Source organism: Ahaetulla prasina, chromosome 4 (assembly GCF_028640845.1).
Source record: "Ahaetulla prasina isolate Xishuangbanna chromosome 4, ASM2864084v1, whole genome shotgun sequence".
In the NCBI taxonomy this organism is placed as follows: domain Eukaryota; kingdom Metazoa; phylum Chordata; class Lepidosauria; order Squamata; family Colubridae; genus Ahaetulla; species Ahaetulla prasina.
In genome coordinates this window covers 5,069,741-5,086,492 of record NC_080542.1, presented here as the reverse complement: position 1 = coordinate 5,086,492, position 16,752 = coordinate 5,069,741, and the positions used below count along the sequence as shown (strand labels likewise).

General features: G+C 48.0%; 1 protein-coding gene across 1 annotated transcript in view; it reads right to left on the bottom strand.

Moving 5' to 3' along the window:
- The window catches only part of JPH4 (junctophilin 4), a 41,752-nt gene extending 25,868 nt beyond the window's left edge, over window positions 1–15,884 (bottom strand). The window contains exons 1-3 of the mRNA XM_058181439.1: window positions 15,751–15,884; window positions 11,270–12,938; window positions 3,810–4,599 (exon numbers count right to left, since the gene is read on the bottom strand). Coding sequence (XP_058037422.1) covers window positions 3,810–4,599; window positions 11,270–11,648 — 1,169 coding nt within the window. The 5' untranslated portion in view covers window positions 11,649–12,938; window positions 15,751–15,884. The remainder of the gene's footprint in view (window positions 1–3,809; window positions 4,600–11,269; window positions 12,939–15,750) is intronic.
- Between the last annotated feature and the right edge of the window lie 868 nt (window positions 15,885–16,752).

The window sequence follows — 16,752 nt, the reverse complement described above, 5'->3', positions numbered from 1 at the left end:
CATGCATGGAATGTGGGTGCGCGGCGAACCAGTGATGATGATGATGATGAGGATAATAATAATAATAATAATAATAATAATAATAATAATAATAATAATAATAATAATAATAATAATAATAATAATATTTTAATTTTTGTACCGCCCTTCTCCCGAAGGACTCAGGGCAGTTAACAGCCAGATAAAATACAATACAATATACAATAAAACCCATTTTAAAAACTTATTCAATATGGCCAAATTAAAATGATAAAAGACCTGATATAAAACCCCGTTTAAAATCCAATTTAAAACCCATGTTATGCCAGTCCTGCTCGACAGAATAGATACGTCTTCAGCTCGCGGCGAAAGGTCCGGAGGTCGGGAAGTTGACGGAGTCCAGGAGGAAGCTCATTCCAGAGGGTAGGTGCCCCCACAGAGAAGGCTCTCCCCCTGGGGGTCGCCAGCCGACATTGTTTGGCTGACAGCACCCTGAGGAGACCCTCTCTATGGGAGCGCACCGGTCGGTGGGAGGCTTATGGTAACAGAAGGCGGTCCCGCAGATATCCGGGTCCTATGCCATGGAGCGCTTTAAAGGTGGTAACCAGCACCTTGAAGCGCACCCGGAAGACCACAGGTAGCCAGTGCAGCCTGCGCAGGAGAGGTGTTATATGAGAGTCACAAGTGGCTCTCTCTATCACCCGCGCAGCTGCATTCTGGACCAACTGGAGCCTCCGGGTGCTCCTCAAGGGGAGCCCCATGTAGAGAGTATTGCAGTAGTCTAGGCGAGAAGTGACGAGGGCATGAGTGAGACCGTGCATAGGGAATCCCGGTCTAGAAAGGGGCGCAACTGGCGAACCAGGCGTACCTGGTAAAAAGCATATAAGAATATGTGAAACCTACCACTGGCCTAACCCCAATACAGGTAGTCCTCGACTTACAACAGTTCATTTAGTGACCGTTCAACGTTACAGCAGCACTGAAAAAAAGGAACTTACGACCGTTATTCACAGTTACAACCTCTGCAGCATTCCCCCCCCCCCCGATTCAAAATTCAAATGAATGCCTGGCACAATTGATTCATATTTATGACACACTCAGTGCCCCGGGGTGTGTGGGGGGTGTGTGTCACGCGATCCCCTTTTTACGACCTTCGGACAAGCAAAATCCATGGCGTGAAGCCAGATTCACTTAACAACCGGGTGACGAACTTGATCCACTGGCAGGGATTCGCTTAACGGTGTGGCGGGGCAAAGTCGTACAAATGAGCCAAAGCTCACTTAACCATGGAAAGGCCGGTTCTCAATTGCGGGCGTTAAATTGAGGACTACCTGTAGATCCGCCTCGGAGTCCGAAAAGAAAGAAATGAAAAAGGAGTTGTTGCTGCAATGGGGGGGGGGGGCTCTGCTTGGATGCAACCCCCAGCCCCCCCCCAAAAAAAGCCTCCTGGCCTCCTTGCAATTCACCCCTCCCTCCGTACACACAAATCAACCCCCATAACACCTGGTTTGCCTCCACCCACGCGATTGGCATCCTGGTTTGTTTATGCCCACAGCTCCTCCTCTTCACTGTCTGCTCCTCTTGTTTCCATGCCTCTCCGCTCTTCTCCCCTCCCTCGTGTGTGTGTGTGTGTGTGTGTTTGTGTGTGTGTGTGTGACCCGACAATATTTCTCGATTGGCCCCATTCCTGTCTCTTCTCTCCCTGGACGGCGCCGCCTCGCTCCCTCCCCTCCCTCCATGCCCGTAGGATGCTGCGGCTGTTGCCATGGCAGCAGTCAGCCAATCGCCTCGCCCGTCCTCCTGTTACCTAGGTGACCGGGCAGCCTATACTAGGAGCCGGCCTTTTTACACACTCACACACACACACAAACAGAAATACGCGTGCGCGCTCGGGCACATACACACACAGATGGACTCACTTACAGTTTTATACTGAGAGAGAGAGAGAGAGAGAAAGAGAGAGAGAGAGAGAGAAAGAGGAGAAAGAAAGAGAGGGGGGAGAAAGAGGGGGAGGGAGAAAGAGAGAGGGAGAAAAAGAGAGAAAGAGAGAGAGCGGGAGAAAGAAAAGGAGAAAGAGAGAGAAAGGGAGAGAGGGAGAGAGAGAGAGGGAAAGAGAAAGAAAGAGTGGGAAAGAGAAAGAGGGAGAAAGGGAGAGAGAAAGAGAGAGAGAAGGAGGGAGAGAGAAAGAGAGAGAGAGAAAATTGCTTAACACAATATACGCTGCCCTGTGTCTTCGGAGGATAAAAATTTAAATAAAAAAAAGAGAGAAAGAGGGAGAGAAAGGGAGAAAGAGAGAAAGAGGGAGAAAGGGAGAGAGAAAGGGAGAAAGACAGAGAGAAAGAGGGAGAAAGAGAGAGAAAGAAAGAGTGGGAAAGAGAGAGAGAGAGAGGGAGAAAGTGGGAGAGAGAGAGAGAGAAAGTGGGAGAAAGCGAAAAAGAGAGAGAAAGAGAGAGAGGGAGGGAAGCCTGGTTAGGGAGCAGGAAGGAATGTGAAAACAGCTAGAAAAGGGCTAGAACAGGGAATATTTTAAAAAGAAAGGAAAAATGTAAAAAAAAGAGGATTTTGTGGCTGAGGAAAACAGGCAGAGCAGGAGAAGGATGAAAAACAAAGAAAATGCAGATGGATCAAAACAGAAGGAAAAAAAAAGATGGACAGATAGCCTTAGAAAATTGCATCAATTCGTCTTATCTCCCTTTATTTTGAGGGCTGGAGCCAAAGTCTACACACCTAATGCACACAACCACCACCACCACAACAAGAAAAAGCCTTTTCATCCTTTCCCACGAGCCCCAAATTATTTTTATAATGAATTTTCCACCCGGGAGGCTTGATAACGATGGATTTTTTTTACACGCTAAAGTCTGTGTGGGACTTTAAAAAAAAACAAACCACACACACACACACTAGAAAGAGACATTTTCGTTCCGTCTCTTTTTAAAATGGCTCCTGGCAGGGGGAGAAATTCTCCTCTTGACCAGCTGTAAATCCCGCATCCTCTTTATAAAAAATATTTTTTTAAAAAAATCAGAATAAATCTAGGAACATATTTTCAACGAACCCATTTTACGCCGAGGCAGAAGCTGGGAATCAAACTGACGAAAGCCTGTGGGTGTTCTAGAACTGAGGGTGTTCAACTGCGGCAATTGGAAGACTTGTGGACTTCAACTCCCAGAATTCCCTAGCCAGCGGCGGCTAACTGGGGAATTCTGGGAGTTGAAGTCCACAAGTCTTCAAGTTGAAGGCCGCAAGTCTTCAAGTTGAAGGCCGTAAGTCTTTCAAGTTGAAGGCCGCGAGTCTTCAAGTTGAAGGCCGCGAGTCTTCAAGTTGAAGGCCGCAAGTCTTTCATGTTGAAGGCCGCAAGTCTTCAAGTTGAAGGCCGCAAGTCTTCAGGTTGAAGGCTGCGAGTCTTTCAAGTTGAAGGCCACGAGTCTTTCAAGTTGAAGGCCGCGAGTCTTTCAAGTTGAAGGCCGCAAGTCTTCAAGTTGAAGGCCGCAAGTCTTCAAGGTTGCCAAGTTCGGACATCTGTGGTGTAGACCAAGGGTCTCCAACCTTGGCAACTTTAAGCCTGGTGGACTTCAACTCCCAGAATTCCCCAGCCAGCAAAGCTTTTTTGGAGGTTGGAGACCCCTGGTGTAGACCATGGAAGAACATCATCTTCTTTCAGTGAGGACACCTCATCGATTCAATCATTCTTCCCCCCGCATTCTGAAGATTCCTTCAAGGCAAGTCAACCTTCTCCCGTGTCAACCGTTAAGTTGAAACCATCAATGAGACGGTTGTAGGAACGTGCTGCTCTCTGCCCTCTTCCCACCTCCAGTTCCCCTTCTTACCTGGCAATGGCTAATTCTTGCTTCTGACGAGCCATGCTGACCGCTCTCCGGGCCACCTCCACTGCTCGGTCCACTTTCTCTTTGACTTTGCTCCGTCGAAGCGGGATGAGGTTCTTCACCTTCCCGCTCACCAACCGGTTGAGCTTGTACTTCCCTTCTTCTTTGGAACCGTCGGGGTAGGTGGTGCGCCCGTACCCGTGTCGCCGGTTCCCCAGCCACTCGCCCTCGTACCGCAGCCCGTTGGAGCGGCGACTCACCCCGTAGCCACTGCGCCGGTCGGCCCGCCATTCTCCCGCGTAGACCTCGGTGGAAGAACCTTCAATGGTCAGAGTTGAAGGCAGCTCAGGAGGTTCGGTCTCGGCATAGCTGAGAGTGGTGGCCTCGCTTCCCGCTGAACTGACCCCTGCCTCGCTCTTGAGGGACCCTCGCTTGCTGCCCAATGAGGCTTTAGACTCGGCCCTCCGGACTCTTAGCCCGCTCAGGAGCAAGGAACGCCGGAAGAACCCTCCGCTCTTCTTCTTGGTCCCCTTGGGGAAGTCCGGATCTCCAGGGAAAGCTAAGACAAAGCCACCCCTGGATCCTGAGGCGGGGCTGTCCCCAGGGAGTGGTGGAGGAGGCAGCGAAGGAGGAGGGAGTGGTACCACAGGGGCATTGTGATCGGCCTCACTGTGGAGAGACTCCAAGGAAGTCCGGTGTGGGGAGCGCACCAGGGTGGCTTGACGGTACGGGACACTCTGGCGTACTCCATATCCATGACGCTTGCCGGACTGCCACTGGCCTTGGTAAGTACCTGCAATGGAAGGAAAGGTGAGGTCAACCAAGGAAGGCGAAGGACATTCCACATCTCTTGGACAAGAGAGGTCCAATATACCGATCTAGCTGGAGAGGACCACTCAGGTTTTCTCAGACGTACCAAGAAGGGAGAACGGTCTTGGTGTGTAGAAACCCGATCAGGAACTCCAGTTTTTTGGGTTGGAGACCATGGAGAAAAGTCATGGGTGAGGGGTCAAGGATTACGCAAGAGCGCCTTCCCCAGAACGCCCGAGGGTTTCATTTTTGAAAAAAAAAAAGGATGGTTAAATGTCACGGATGGGATTTCATTCATAGGGCCGTGGTGTGGCTCAGGCTGTAAGAAGCCTGTTATTAAAACACAGCTGCCTGCAATTACTGCAGGTTCTAGTCCCACCAGGTCCAAGGTTGACTCAGCCTTCCATCCTTTATAAGGTAGGTAAAATGAGGACCCAGATTGTTGGGGGGGCAATAAGTTGACTTTGTAAATATACAAATAGAATGAGACTATTGCCTTACACACTGTAAGCCGCCCTGAGTCTCCGGAGAAGGGCGGGATATAAATGTAAATTTAAAAAAATAAAAAAAATCTTGGGTTTGCCTCCTGTTGGTCTTTCAAAGGACTCCCGAGATGAGTTGGTTATTCCCGTGTTTAAAGGGGTGAAGGTTGCTTGGGAGCGGGCGTGCAACGTGTGTGTCTGAAAACTTGCTACATTTTACGGCCCAGTTGAGTTTGAAACTCTACAATGAAATTGAATCTTGAGACACACAGAGGGTGTTCACACCGCCGTTATCTTGAGACCCACAGAGGGTGTTCTACAGCAAAGTGTGGGTGTGGGGTGACACACAGAGGGTGTTCTACAGCAGGGTGTGGGTGTGGGATGACACACAGAAGGGGTTCTACAGCAGGGGTCTCTCCAACCGTGGCAACTTTAAGACGTGTGGACTTCAACTCCCAGAATTCCTCAGCCAGCTTTGCTGGCTGAGGAATTCTGGGAGTTGAAGTCTACAAGTCTTAAAGTTGCCAAGGTTGGAGACCCCTGTTCTACAGGAACCTTTAGCCCCACCATCACCACCACAACCATCTCCACCACATCATCTTTGGACAGAAAGATGGTGTTCTAGAGCAGTGGTTCTCAACATTTATAGTGCTGCGACCCCTTTAATACAATTCCCTACGATGTGGTGACCACTTTAATACAATTCCCCATGATGTGGCGACCCCAACCGTAAAATTATTTTTGTTTTGAATTTATCGCGCCTGAAGCCGTATTGGCTAGCGATCTGAACTGCTTGCGATTGCCTTGAGGACGGGGGCATTAAAGCGGAGACTCCTCCCCTATTAAATTTATCGCGCCTGAAGCCAGATTAGGTTAGCGATTGGGAGTGATTGCAGCTGGCTTGAGAGGGAGACATCGGAGCAAAGATTTCTCTCTTTTTTAATTCATCGCGCCTGAAGCCGAATTCGGCTAGCGATTTGAAGAGCCTGCAGCTGGCTTGTGGAGTCAACCATTGGAGCGCGATTCTTCGACTCGCAAGTATACTTCCCATATTTCCGATGATCTTAGGTGACCCCAGGCAAATCGTCATTCGACCCCCAATGGGGTCGCGACCCACAGGTTGAGAACCGCTGTTCTAGAGGAACATCTAGATGAAGGAATGGGCCAAGGGTGAATGAAAAGTATACAGAGAAATCTGACCAACTTTCTATGGACCTCATCACCATCACCCACCACAACCATCACCACCACCATTATCACCATCACCACCATCCGTTATCTTGAGACACACAGATGGTATTCTTAGAGGAACATCTAGATGAAGAACAAAACAATGGTGTGTGAACAGTGTGTGTGTGAGAGAGAGAGATGGAAAGAACCATCACCACCATTGTCATCATCATCATCATCATCCTCACCCCCTCCATCACCACCACAACCATCTCCATATCATCTTTGGACAGAGAGATGGTGTTCTAGAGGAACATCTAGACGAAGGAATGGACCAAGGGTGAATGAAAAGTACACGGAGAAATCTGACCAACTTTTTATGGATCTCATCATCATCACTCACCACAACCATCACCACCATCACCTCCACCTGTTATCTTGAGACACACAGATGGCATTCTTAGAGGAACATCTAGATGAAGAACAAAACAATGGTGTGTGAACAGTGTGTGTGTGTGAGAGAGAGGTGGAAAGAACCATCACCACCATTGCTATCATCATCATCCTCATCCTCATCCTCACCCCCTCCATCAGCACCACAACCACCTCCACCCATCATCTTTGGACAGAGAGATGCTGTTCTAGAGGAACATCTAGATGAAGGAATGGGCCAAGGGTGAATGAAAAGTATACAGAGAAATCTGACCAACTTTCTATGGACCTCATCACCATCACCCACCACAACCATCACCACCACCATTATCACCATCACCACCATCCGTTATCTTGAGACACACAGATGGTATTCTTAGAGGAACATCTAGATGAAGAACAAAACAATGGTGTGTGAACAGTGTGTGTGTGAGAGAGAGAGATGGAAAGAACCATCACCACCATTGTCATCATCATCATCATCATCCTCACCCCCTCCATCACCACCACAACCATCTCCATATCATCTTTGGACAGAGAGATGGTGTTCTAGAGGAACATCTAGACGAAGGAATGGACCAAGGGTGAATGAAAAGTACACGGAGAAATCTGACCAACTTTTTATGGATCTCATCATCATCACTCACCACAACCATCACCACCATCACCTCCACCTGTTATCTTGAGACACACAGATGGCATTCTTAGAGGAACATCTAGATGAAGAACAAAACAATGGTGTGTGAACAGTGTGTGTGTGTGAGAGAGAGGTGGAAAGAACCATCACCACCATTGCTATCATCATCATCCTCATCCTCATCCTCACCCCCTCCATCAGCACCACAACCACCTCCACCCATCATCTTTGGACAGAGAGATGGTGTTCTAGAGGAACATCTGGACGAAGGAATGGACCAAGGGTGAATGAAAAGTACACGGAGAAATCTGACCAACTTTCTATGGACCACATCATCATCACCCACCACAACCATCACCACCATCACCTCCACCCGTTATCTTGAGACACACAGATGGCATTCTTAGAGGAACATCTAGATGAAGAACAAAACAACGGTGTGTGAACAGTGTGTGTGTGAGAGAGAAAGGTGGAAAGAACCATCACCACCATTGTCATCATCATCATCATCATCATCATCATCTTCACCCCCTCCATCACCACCACAACCATCTCCACCACATCATCTTTGGACAGAGAGATGGTGTTCTAGAGGAACATCTAGACGAAGGAATGGACCAAGGGTGAATGAAAAGTACACGGAGAAATCTGACCAACTTTCTATGGATCTCATCACCATCACCCACCACAACCATCACCACCATCACCTCCACCCGTTATCTTGAGACACACAGATGGCATCTTAGAGGAACATCTAGATGAAGAACAAAACAACGGTGTGTGAACAGTGAGAGAGAAAGAGAGAGAGAGAAAGAGAGAGGTGGAAAGAACTGTCACCACCATTGCCATCATCATCATCATCATCATCATCATCTTCACCCCCTCCATCACCACCACAACCATCTTCACCCATCATCTTTGGACAGAGAGATGGTGTTCTAGAGGAACATCTAGACGAAGGAATGGACCAAGGGTGAATGAAAAGTACACGGAGAAATCTGACCAACTTTCTATGGACCTCATCACCATCACCCACCACAACCATCACCACCATCACCTCCACCCGTTATCTTGAGACGCACAGATGACATTTTTAGGGGAACATCTAGATGAAGAACAAAACAACGGTGTGTGAACAGTGTGTGTGTGAGAGAGAAAGGTGGAAAGAACCATCACCACCATTGTCATCATCATCATCATCATCATCATCATCTTCACCCCCTCCATCACCACCACAACCATCTCCACCACATCATCTTTGGACAGAGAGATGGTGTTCTAGAGGAACATCTAGACGAAGGAATGGACCAAGGGTGAATGAAAAGTACACGGAGAAATCTGACCAACTTTCTATGGACCTCATCACCATCACCCACCACAACCATCACCACCATCACCTCCACCCGTTATCTTGAGACGCACAGATGACATTTTTAGGGGAACATCTAGATGAAGAACAAAACAACGGTGTGTGAACAGTGTGTGTGAGAGAGAGAAAGGTGGAAAGAACCATCACCACCATTGTCATCATCATCATCATCATCATCTTCACCCCCTCCATCACCACCACAACCATCTCCACCACATCATCTTTGGACAGAGAGATGGTGTTCTAGAGGAACATCTAGACGAAGGAATGGACCAAGGGTGAATGAAAAGTACATGGAGAAATCTGACCAACTTTCTATGGATCTCATCACCATCACCCACCACAACCATCACCACCATCATTCCACCCATTATCTTGAGATACACAGATGGCATCTTAGAGGAACATCTAGATGAAGAACAAAACAAAGGTGTGTGAACAGTGAGAGAGAAAGAGAAAGAGAAAGAGAGAGAGAGAGAGGTGGAAAGAACTGTCACCACCATTGCCATCATCATCATCATCATCATCTTCACCCCCTCCATCACCACCACAACCATCTTCACCCATCATCTTTGGACAGAGAGAGATAGTGTTCTAGAGCAGGGGTCTCCAACCTTGGCAATTTGAAGACTTGTGGACTTCAACTCCCAGAATTCCCCGGCCAGCAAAGAGTATTCTTTTGCCTCATGGAATTTTGCTTGGGCTGGCTAGGGAATTCTGGGAGTTGAAGTCCAACCCATCTTAAAACTGCCGAAGTTGGGAAACATTGCACCAAAGGTTCAATTTTGCTGGCTGAGGAACTCTGGGAGTTGAAGTCCACAAGTCTTCAAGTTGCCAAGGTTTGGAGACTCCTGTTCTAGAGGAACCTCCAGTTGAAGGGATGAAAAATATATGGAGACATCTGACTGACTTTCTATGGACCGCATCACTCTCAACCACCATCGCCCTCCACCACAATCTTGAAACACATGGATGGTGTTCTAGAGAACTCTCTAGATGAAGGAACGGAGCAAGGGTGAATGAAAAGTATATGGAAAAATCTGGCCAACTTTCAATGGACTTTCTATCATCACTATCACCTCCACCATTATCTTAGGACACACAGATGGCGTTCAATCAAGAGGAACGTGTACACGAAGAAACGAAGCAACGGTGTACAAAAAGTGGGAGAGAGAGGTGGAAAGAACCACAGGACCTTCATCAACATCACCTCCGCCCATTATCTTGAGGACAGCTAGATGGTGTTCAATCTAGAGGAACCTCTAGATGAAGGAATGAAAAGTATACAGAGAAATCTGACCAACTTTCTATGGACCGCATCATCCTCACCCACCACAGCCATCACCATCACCAGTGGTGGGTTTCACATATTCTTACTACCGGTTTGCTCGTGTGCGGCCCTTCCGCGCATGCGCTTTGCTCACGCACCCTTTCTGCCCATGCGCTTTGCTTGTGCGCACACCTTCCGCGCATGCTCCCAGCCTCGAAAACGTGGCTAAATAGGATGCCATTATGGTGGATCGGGGTGGCTGCTACAGGTTTGCCCGAACCCATACGAACCGGCTGAATACCACCTCGGACCATCACCCTCGCCACCAGTATCTTAGGACACACAGATGGTGTGGTAGAGGAACATCTAGATGAAGAAACGACGCAATGGTGTCCAAAAAGTGTGCGAGAGAGGTGGAAAGAACTGTCACCATCACTTCCACCCATTATCTAGGAGAGATGGTCTCCTAGAGGAACATCTAGATGAAGAAACGAAGCAACGGTGTACGACAAGAGCATGAAGAAATCTGACCAACTTTCTGGAGACTACATCACCATTGGCACCACTAAATCCCATTGCCACCATCACCTTCACCATTGTCTTAGGGCACACAGATGGTGTGGTAGAGGAACATCTAGATGAGGAAGTGGAGCAAGGGGGAATGAAAAATGTATGGAGAAATCTGGCCAACTTTCTACGGACCGCATCACCATCCACCACAATATCTTAGGACAGCACTCTTCAATCTGTGGTACTCGTACCACTGGTGGTACTTCGGCACCTGGTGGGACATCTCCTAGACTTAGAACACATGGGTGTCCGACGGTGGCAGGCTACAGGAACATCTAAACCGGGGCGTCAAACTCAGTTTCATTGAGGGCCGCATCAGGGTTGGGTTTGACCTCGGGCAGGAGGAAGTGGGGGGACATGGCCAGGGTGAGTGTGGCCAGCTCGACGTCACTCGCTCCGTTTTCGGCTGCGATGGCCTCCTGCAACCATCTGCCAGCAAAAATGGAGCACGTGGCTCACCCGAGCTCCATTTTCACTGGCAGAGGCACCTTGGGCTGGTCTTTCACTGATTCCAGGGTGGCCTCACAGGCCAGATCTAAGCACCCCGTGGACTCCGATCCAGCCCACATGCCTTGAGTTTGACACCCCTGATCTAGACGAATGACGCCATGGGCCAAGTGGACAATCAGAAGACAGATATGACTTCGGGACCCCCACCCAGACCAAGACGAAACAACGGCCCGGCCCCCAACCCCCCCCACTTGACCTGTCCTCCTGACTCACCTCCGTCCGCGTAGGTCTCCATCCCGTAGCCATCCTGAAGACCTTCGCGCCACATGCCTTCGTAGACGACTCCCGAGTGGCTTTCCCAGATGCCCAGGTGGCCCTTCAGCCCGTGGCACCACTCCCCCTTGTAACTCCACTTGCTCTTCCGCTCCGTGCCCAGGCCGCTGCGCTTTCCTTGACTCCAGAAGCCTTGGTAGGTATTCCCGCTGGGCCAAGTGTAGACGCCCAGAGACTCAAAGCCGCGACTCCAACGCCCGCTGTACTCCCCCTGGGCGCCCGGGCCTGTGCACACCCCGTAGCCATGTGCCCGGCCCTCTTCCCAGTCACCCACATAACAGCCTCCATCATCAAACTCAAATCTGCCTCCGTTGGACATTCATGTAATGTTTCTCCCCGGCCAGTCGGGCTGCAGTTACCTCCGTGTCCCCGTGTGCATTTCTCCAGCCCCGCCGAAATCGTTTCTACATGGCTATGCTCCACCCTGGACCAACTTCATTCCTCCATGGCTCCCTCCGGGCAGCCAGACATCGATCTGGCAAGCCGTTCTCCCTTCTCTGGCCGGCTGCCTCCGGTTCGGCTGAACCTGAAATTCCAATTTTGCTAATGCCGGCTTGTTTGGCTTTCGTTAGGCATCAAATCCCGGGAGCACTGAGGAGGAATCAGGTGGCTTCTCGGCAGCCGCCTTCAAGGTCCTTCCAAGCAGGAAGAAACTAGCTGTAGGGCGAGCCCAACCTTTAATGGTAATGAACATGCGGCGGCGATTATATTAAAGTTTAGAAAAAGTCACCGGCGTTAAAGTGCAAAAAATGTGTGTGGAAAAAAATATCCGTCTGGGCAGAAGCCTGTGGAATCTTCCGAGCACAGATTCACTGCTCTTCCTACTATATAAGAAACATCCCTCCCACCTACCCCAAAAAAGTCTTCCAGCTACAAACAAAGCAATGGTTCAGGCGTTATCTGTAGATGTTCCTCAAGGCTCTGTGTCGTCTAGTTGGAGGTCCCGAGAATTGGAGATGAGTTGGATCTCTGGAATATCAGAAGATATGGGTTTTCGGAGGTCTGTCGAGGAATCTGGTGGCGCCCCAGACAATCTAAGGGCTTTGTAGAGCCGAGGGACAGCCAGTTGGTCTTTCTTTGGCGAGGACCAAACATGCTAAGTTCCTAGAAGAACTTCATTGTGGTGAGGCTTCTCGCTTCTTCAGCAACAGGAGACAAACATTTGGTGACTGCTTTCCATGTCACAAGTTCAGGATAGACAAATGTGTGGGCCTGAACTCTTTGGTTGAGAAGTTCTAGGGTGGTCTGGGTTGATCGGTGGCGACTTGTGGGTAGAAGACAACCAGACGGTGGATCCCCAACTGCAGGAGGCCATGAAGTCATGGTGATATTCCATTCATGGTGGCTGAGGGACCGTCAAAGTCCTCAATTAGACTTGCTGAGCCCTTCTCAGTTTTAGGAGGCCATCGCTGAAGGGAGGGTCTGGAATTCAGGGCCCACAAACCTCTGTAGCATCAGACAGAGAAGTGGATCGTGGGGTTTTCCTCCTTAGGGCCCATCAGAAGCAATCTAGATCATCCCCAACAATCGGTCAACCTCTTCCGAGTGGGGGAGAGGCAGTAGGGTTGGTGAGGAGGCACACCAGGTGATAAAAACTGTAGAGAATAACCTGCATCAAGAGACATATGAGATTAGGCAGATACTCAAGTGAGCATTGCAAAAATAGTGAAGAGAAAGAGGGAGGGAGGGAGGAAGGAGGAGAGAAAGAGAAAGAGAGAGAAAGAGAGAGAGAGAGAGAAAAAGAAAGAAAGAAAGGAAGAAAGGAAGGAAGGAAGGAAGGAAGAGTATGAATGCATGAATTCTGGTATCTTAAAAGTCCACAGTTCTTAAACATTATCAAGGCTGAGAAACACTAAAATACCATGATGGTTAATAGAACTAAGATTATAAACCATGCATGTTGCGAAAACAGTGGCGATTAGGTTGGAGAGGGAGGGAAAGAAGGAGAGAAAGAGGAAGAAAGGAAGGAAGGAATAAAGGCAAGAAAAGAAAATGGAAGGAAGGAAGGAAGGACGGAAGGAAGGAAGGAAGGAAAGAATAAATGAATGAATTCTGGGATCTTCAAAATCCACAGTTCTTAAAAGTTATGAAGGCTAAGAAACCCTAAAATACCATGATGGCTACTAATAGAACTAAAATTATAATCCATGCATGTTGCAAAAAGAGGGAAGGGAGAGAGGGAGGAAGGAAGGAAGGAAGGAAAAAGAAAAGAATGAATGAATTCTGGGATTTTAAGTCCATAGTACTTAAAGTTATCAAGGCTGAGAAACACTAAAATACCGTGATGGCTACTAATAGAACTAAAATTCTAATCCATGCATGTTGCAAAAAGAGTGAAGGGAGGGAGGGAGGAAGAAAGGAAGGAAAAAGAAAAGAAAAGAATGAATGAATTCTGGGATTTGAAGTCCATAGTACTTAAAGTTATCAAGGCTGAGAAACACTAAAATACCGTGATGGCTACTAGTAGAACTAAAATTCTAATCCATGCATGTTGCAAAAAGAGGGGAGGGAGGGAGGGAGGGAGGGAGGAAGGAAAAAGAAAAGAATGAATGAATTCTGGGATTTGAAGTCCCCAGTTCTTAAAAGTTATGAAGGCTAAGAAACCCTAAAATACCATGATGGCTACTAATAGAACTAAAATTATAATCCATGCATGTTGCAAAAAGAGGAAGGGAGGGAGGAAGGAAGGAAGGAAAAAGAAAAGAATGAATGAATTCTGGGATTTGAAGTCCATAGTACTTAAAGTTATCAAGGCTGAGAAACACTAAAATACCATGATGGCTACTAGTAGAACTAAAATTCTAATCCATGCATGTTGCAAAAAGAGAAGAGGGAGGGAGGGAGGGAGGAAGGAAGGAAGGAAAAAGAAAAGAATGAATGAATTCTGGGATTTGAAGTCCATAGTACTTAAAGTTATCAAGGCTGAGAAACACTAAAATACCGTGATGGCTACTAATAGAACTAAAATTCTAATCCATGCATGTTGCAAAAAGAGGGGAGGGAGGGAGGGAGGGAGGGAGAGAGAGAGAGAGAGAATTCTGGGATTTGAAGTCCCCAGTTCTTAAAGTTGCCAAGGCTAAGAAAGCCTAAAATACCATGATGGCTAATTAAAATTATGATCCATGCATGTTGCAAAAAGAGTTGACAGAGGGAGGGAGGGAGAGAGGAAGGAAAGAAAGAAAGAAAGAAAGAAAGAAAGAAAGAAAGAAAGAAAGAAAGAAAGAAAGAAAGAAAGAAAGAAAGAATGAATGAATGAATTCTGGGATTTGAAGTCCACAGTTCTTAAAGTTGCCAAGGCTAAGAAAGCCTAAAATACCACGATGGCTACTGATAGAACTAAAATTTTTGCATGTTGCAAAAAAACGGAGAGAGGGAGGGAGAGAGAGAGAGAAAGAGAGAAATTAAGAAGCAGAGAATCAAGAGGAAGCTAATCAGATTCACCTCTGTTCATCAACGAGCCAAGACCGAAAACAACTCACAAGCGGTGCCTCCCAAGGGAGGCAGATGTGCAACACCCCTGTACACACACACACACATACACACACAAGCACTTTTGTAAACAAGCACCACCAGTCGAAGCTGTGTCCACTGCACAAGGCAGGTTGACATCACCCGAGAAAGATCACACATGCGCGTGAAACACACACGCATGTATCCAGGCGCTCGAAACGGGTGTTTTTTTTAAAAAACCACACACACACAAAACAGGGCTCCCCCAACCCACATACAAGCTGCAAAAAAGAGAGAGACAGCAGGAATTCATGCTCACTCAGCAGAAGGCTACACAACACAAATGCACAGAACTGCACGCACAAAATCCAGACCTGTGCACATGCAAATATCTATATATCTATCTGTATGTATGTATTATTGTATGTATGTACGTATGCATGTAATAACCAGGCAGGATGTAGGCAGGGGAACCAGTGTGTGAGTGTGTTTGTGTGTGCCCCCCTTCTTCCCCTGTTGTGCCAGGCTTACTTTTTTTTTTTTTTTACACGCCCAAGCGGAATTGGTGTCAGCTGCAGAGCCCGCCCCACACAAAACGCACCCCACATTCGCCAGCAAAAAGGGGGAACTATGTCTACCCAAAGCCCAGATCGCCTCTCTTGAAGCATGAAACAAGCTACATGAGCATTAAAAAAAAAAAACACACACACACACACGCTTGGCCAAATCCTGCAAACAAACCCAGATAGATCTGCACGGTGCATTTGATGGGCGGAAAATATATCTATATCTATATCTATATCTACATACACATACATATATATATATAGAGAGAGAGAGAGAGAGATAGGTTGAGTTTCGTTTAACGACCGCCGCATGCAGGAAAAGCCCAAAGCAACAGCTCTTTCTGTCGCCCTGGAGAATAAATAACCCAGAATAATACTCCCCCGTTACATACACAACACACTTACCGGGTGTGGATTCCCACGAAACAGTCTGGAAGGTGAAGAAGAGAAGAAGAAGAAGAAGAAGAAGAAAGGGGTAAAAAAAAAGAAAGGAAGGAAGAAAACCACTCGCCAGATCTTCTGGAAACTGCACAGATGCGCTCTCTCTCCGAGACACACCCAAGGCGAGAGAGAGCCAGTAGATCGATGGAGAGGGATCTCCGCTGGGAATACCAAGCTGATGGGGGGGGGGAGGGCGGGTTAAAAAAAAAAAAAAGACAGCCCCCACCCCTGGAGAAAGCAGGAGGGGTGGGTGGTTGGGGGGAAAAAAGAGAGAGCTTGCGGGACCGTTCGAAAGGTGGAATGGGGAGGAAGAAGGGGAACAAAAACTAAAAAAAAAGAAGAAGAAGGGATGAGGCGAAGAGGCAGCCGAAGAGCTGATGATGGAGGGATCGGGCGGAGGAAAAAGCACGGGACACGGCTGGGGTGGGAGAGAAAGGGGGGGGAGGGTTTGGGAAAGAGAGGGATGGCTGGAAAAAAGGGCGAGAGAGGATGGGGAGAGAAAGATGGAGAGACAGAAGGATGGAGAGTCCTTTTTAGCTCTTAGCATCCTTGTCAAAAACCCACCAAAGGCGCTAAGCAGACAGCATCTTCGTGGTGGGAGGAGGGGGGGGGGAGAAGCCCTGATCCGTGCCCCCACCCCCCCAGATTTATTTTATTTTGTTTATTTTGCAAAGTAATAATAATTTATTTTTTTTTTAAAAAAAAGCACCCGGCTGGACCGGTTTTTTTCCTCCTTCCTCCCCCAGCATGGAGCGGGGTGGGTGGGAAAGACACAATAAATGGGAAGGGTCTTTAGGAAGGCAACTGGCTGGCTAGGAAGGAGTGTGGGAGGGAGGGGGGACCGGGAGGAATTGAGGGGGGGTCGTTGGGGTCCATCTGCCCCCCCCCCAGAAGGCAGATGGAATCCGAAAGGAATGAGAGAAAAAAAAAAATCAGGATGGAAATTAAAGAGAGGATGGGAATTAT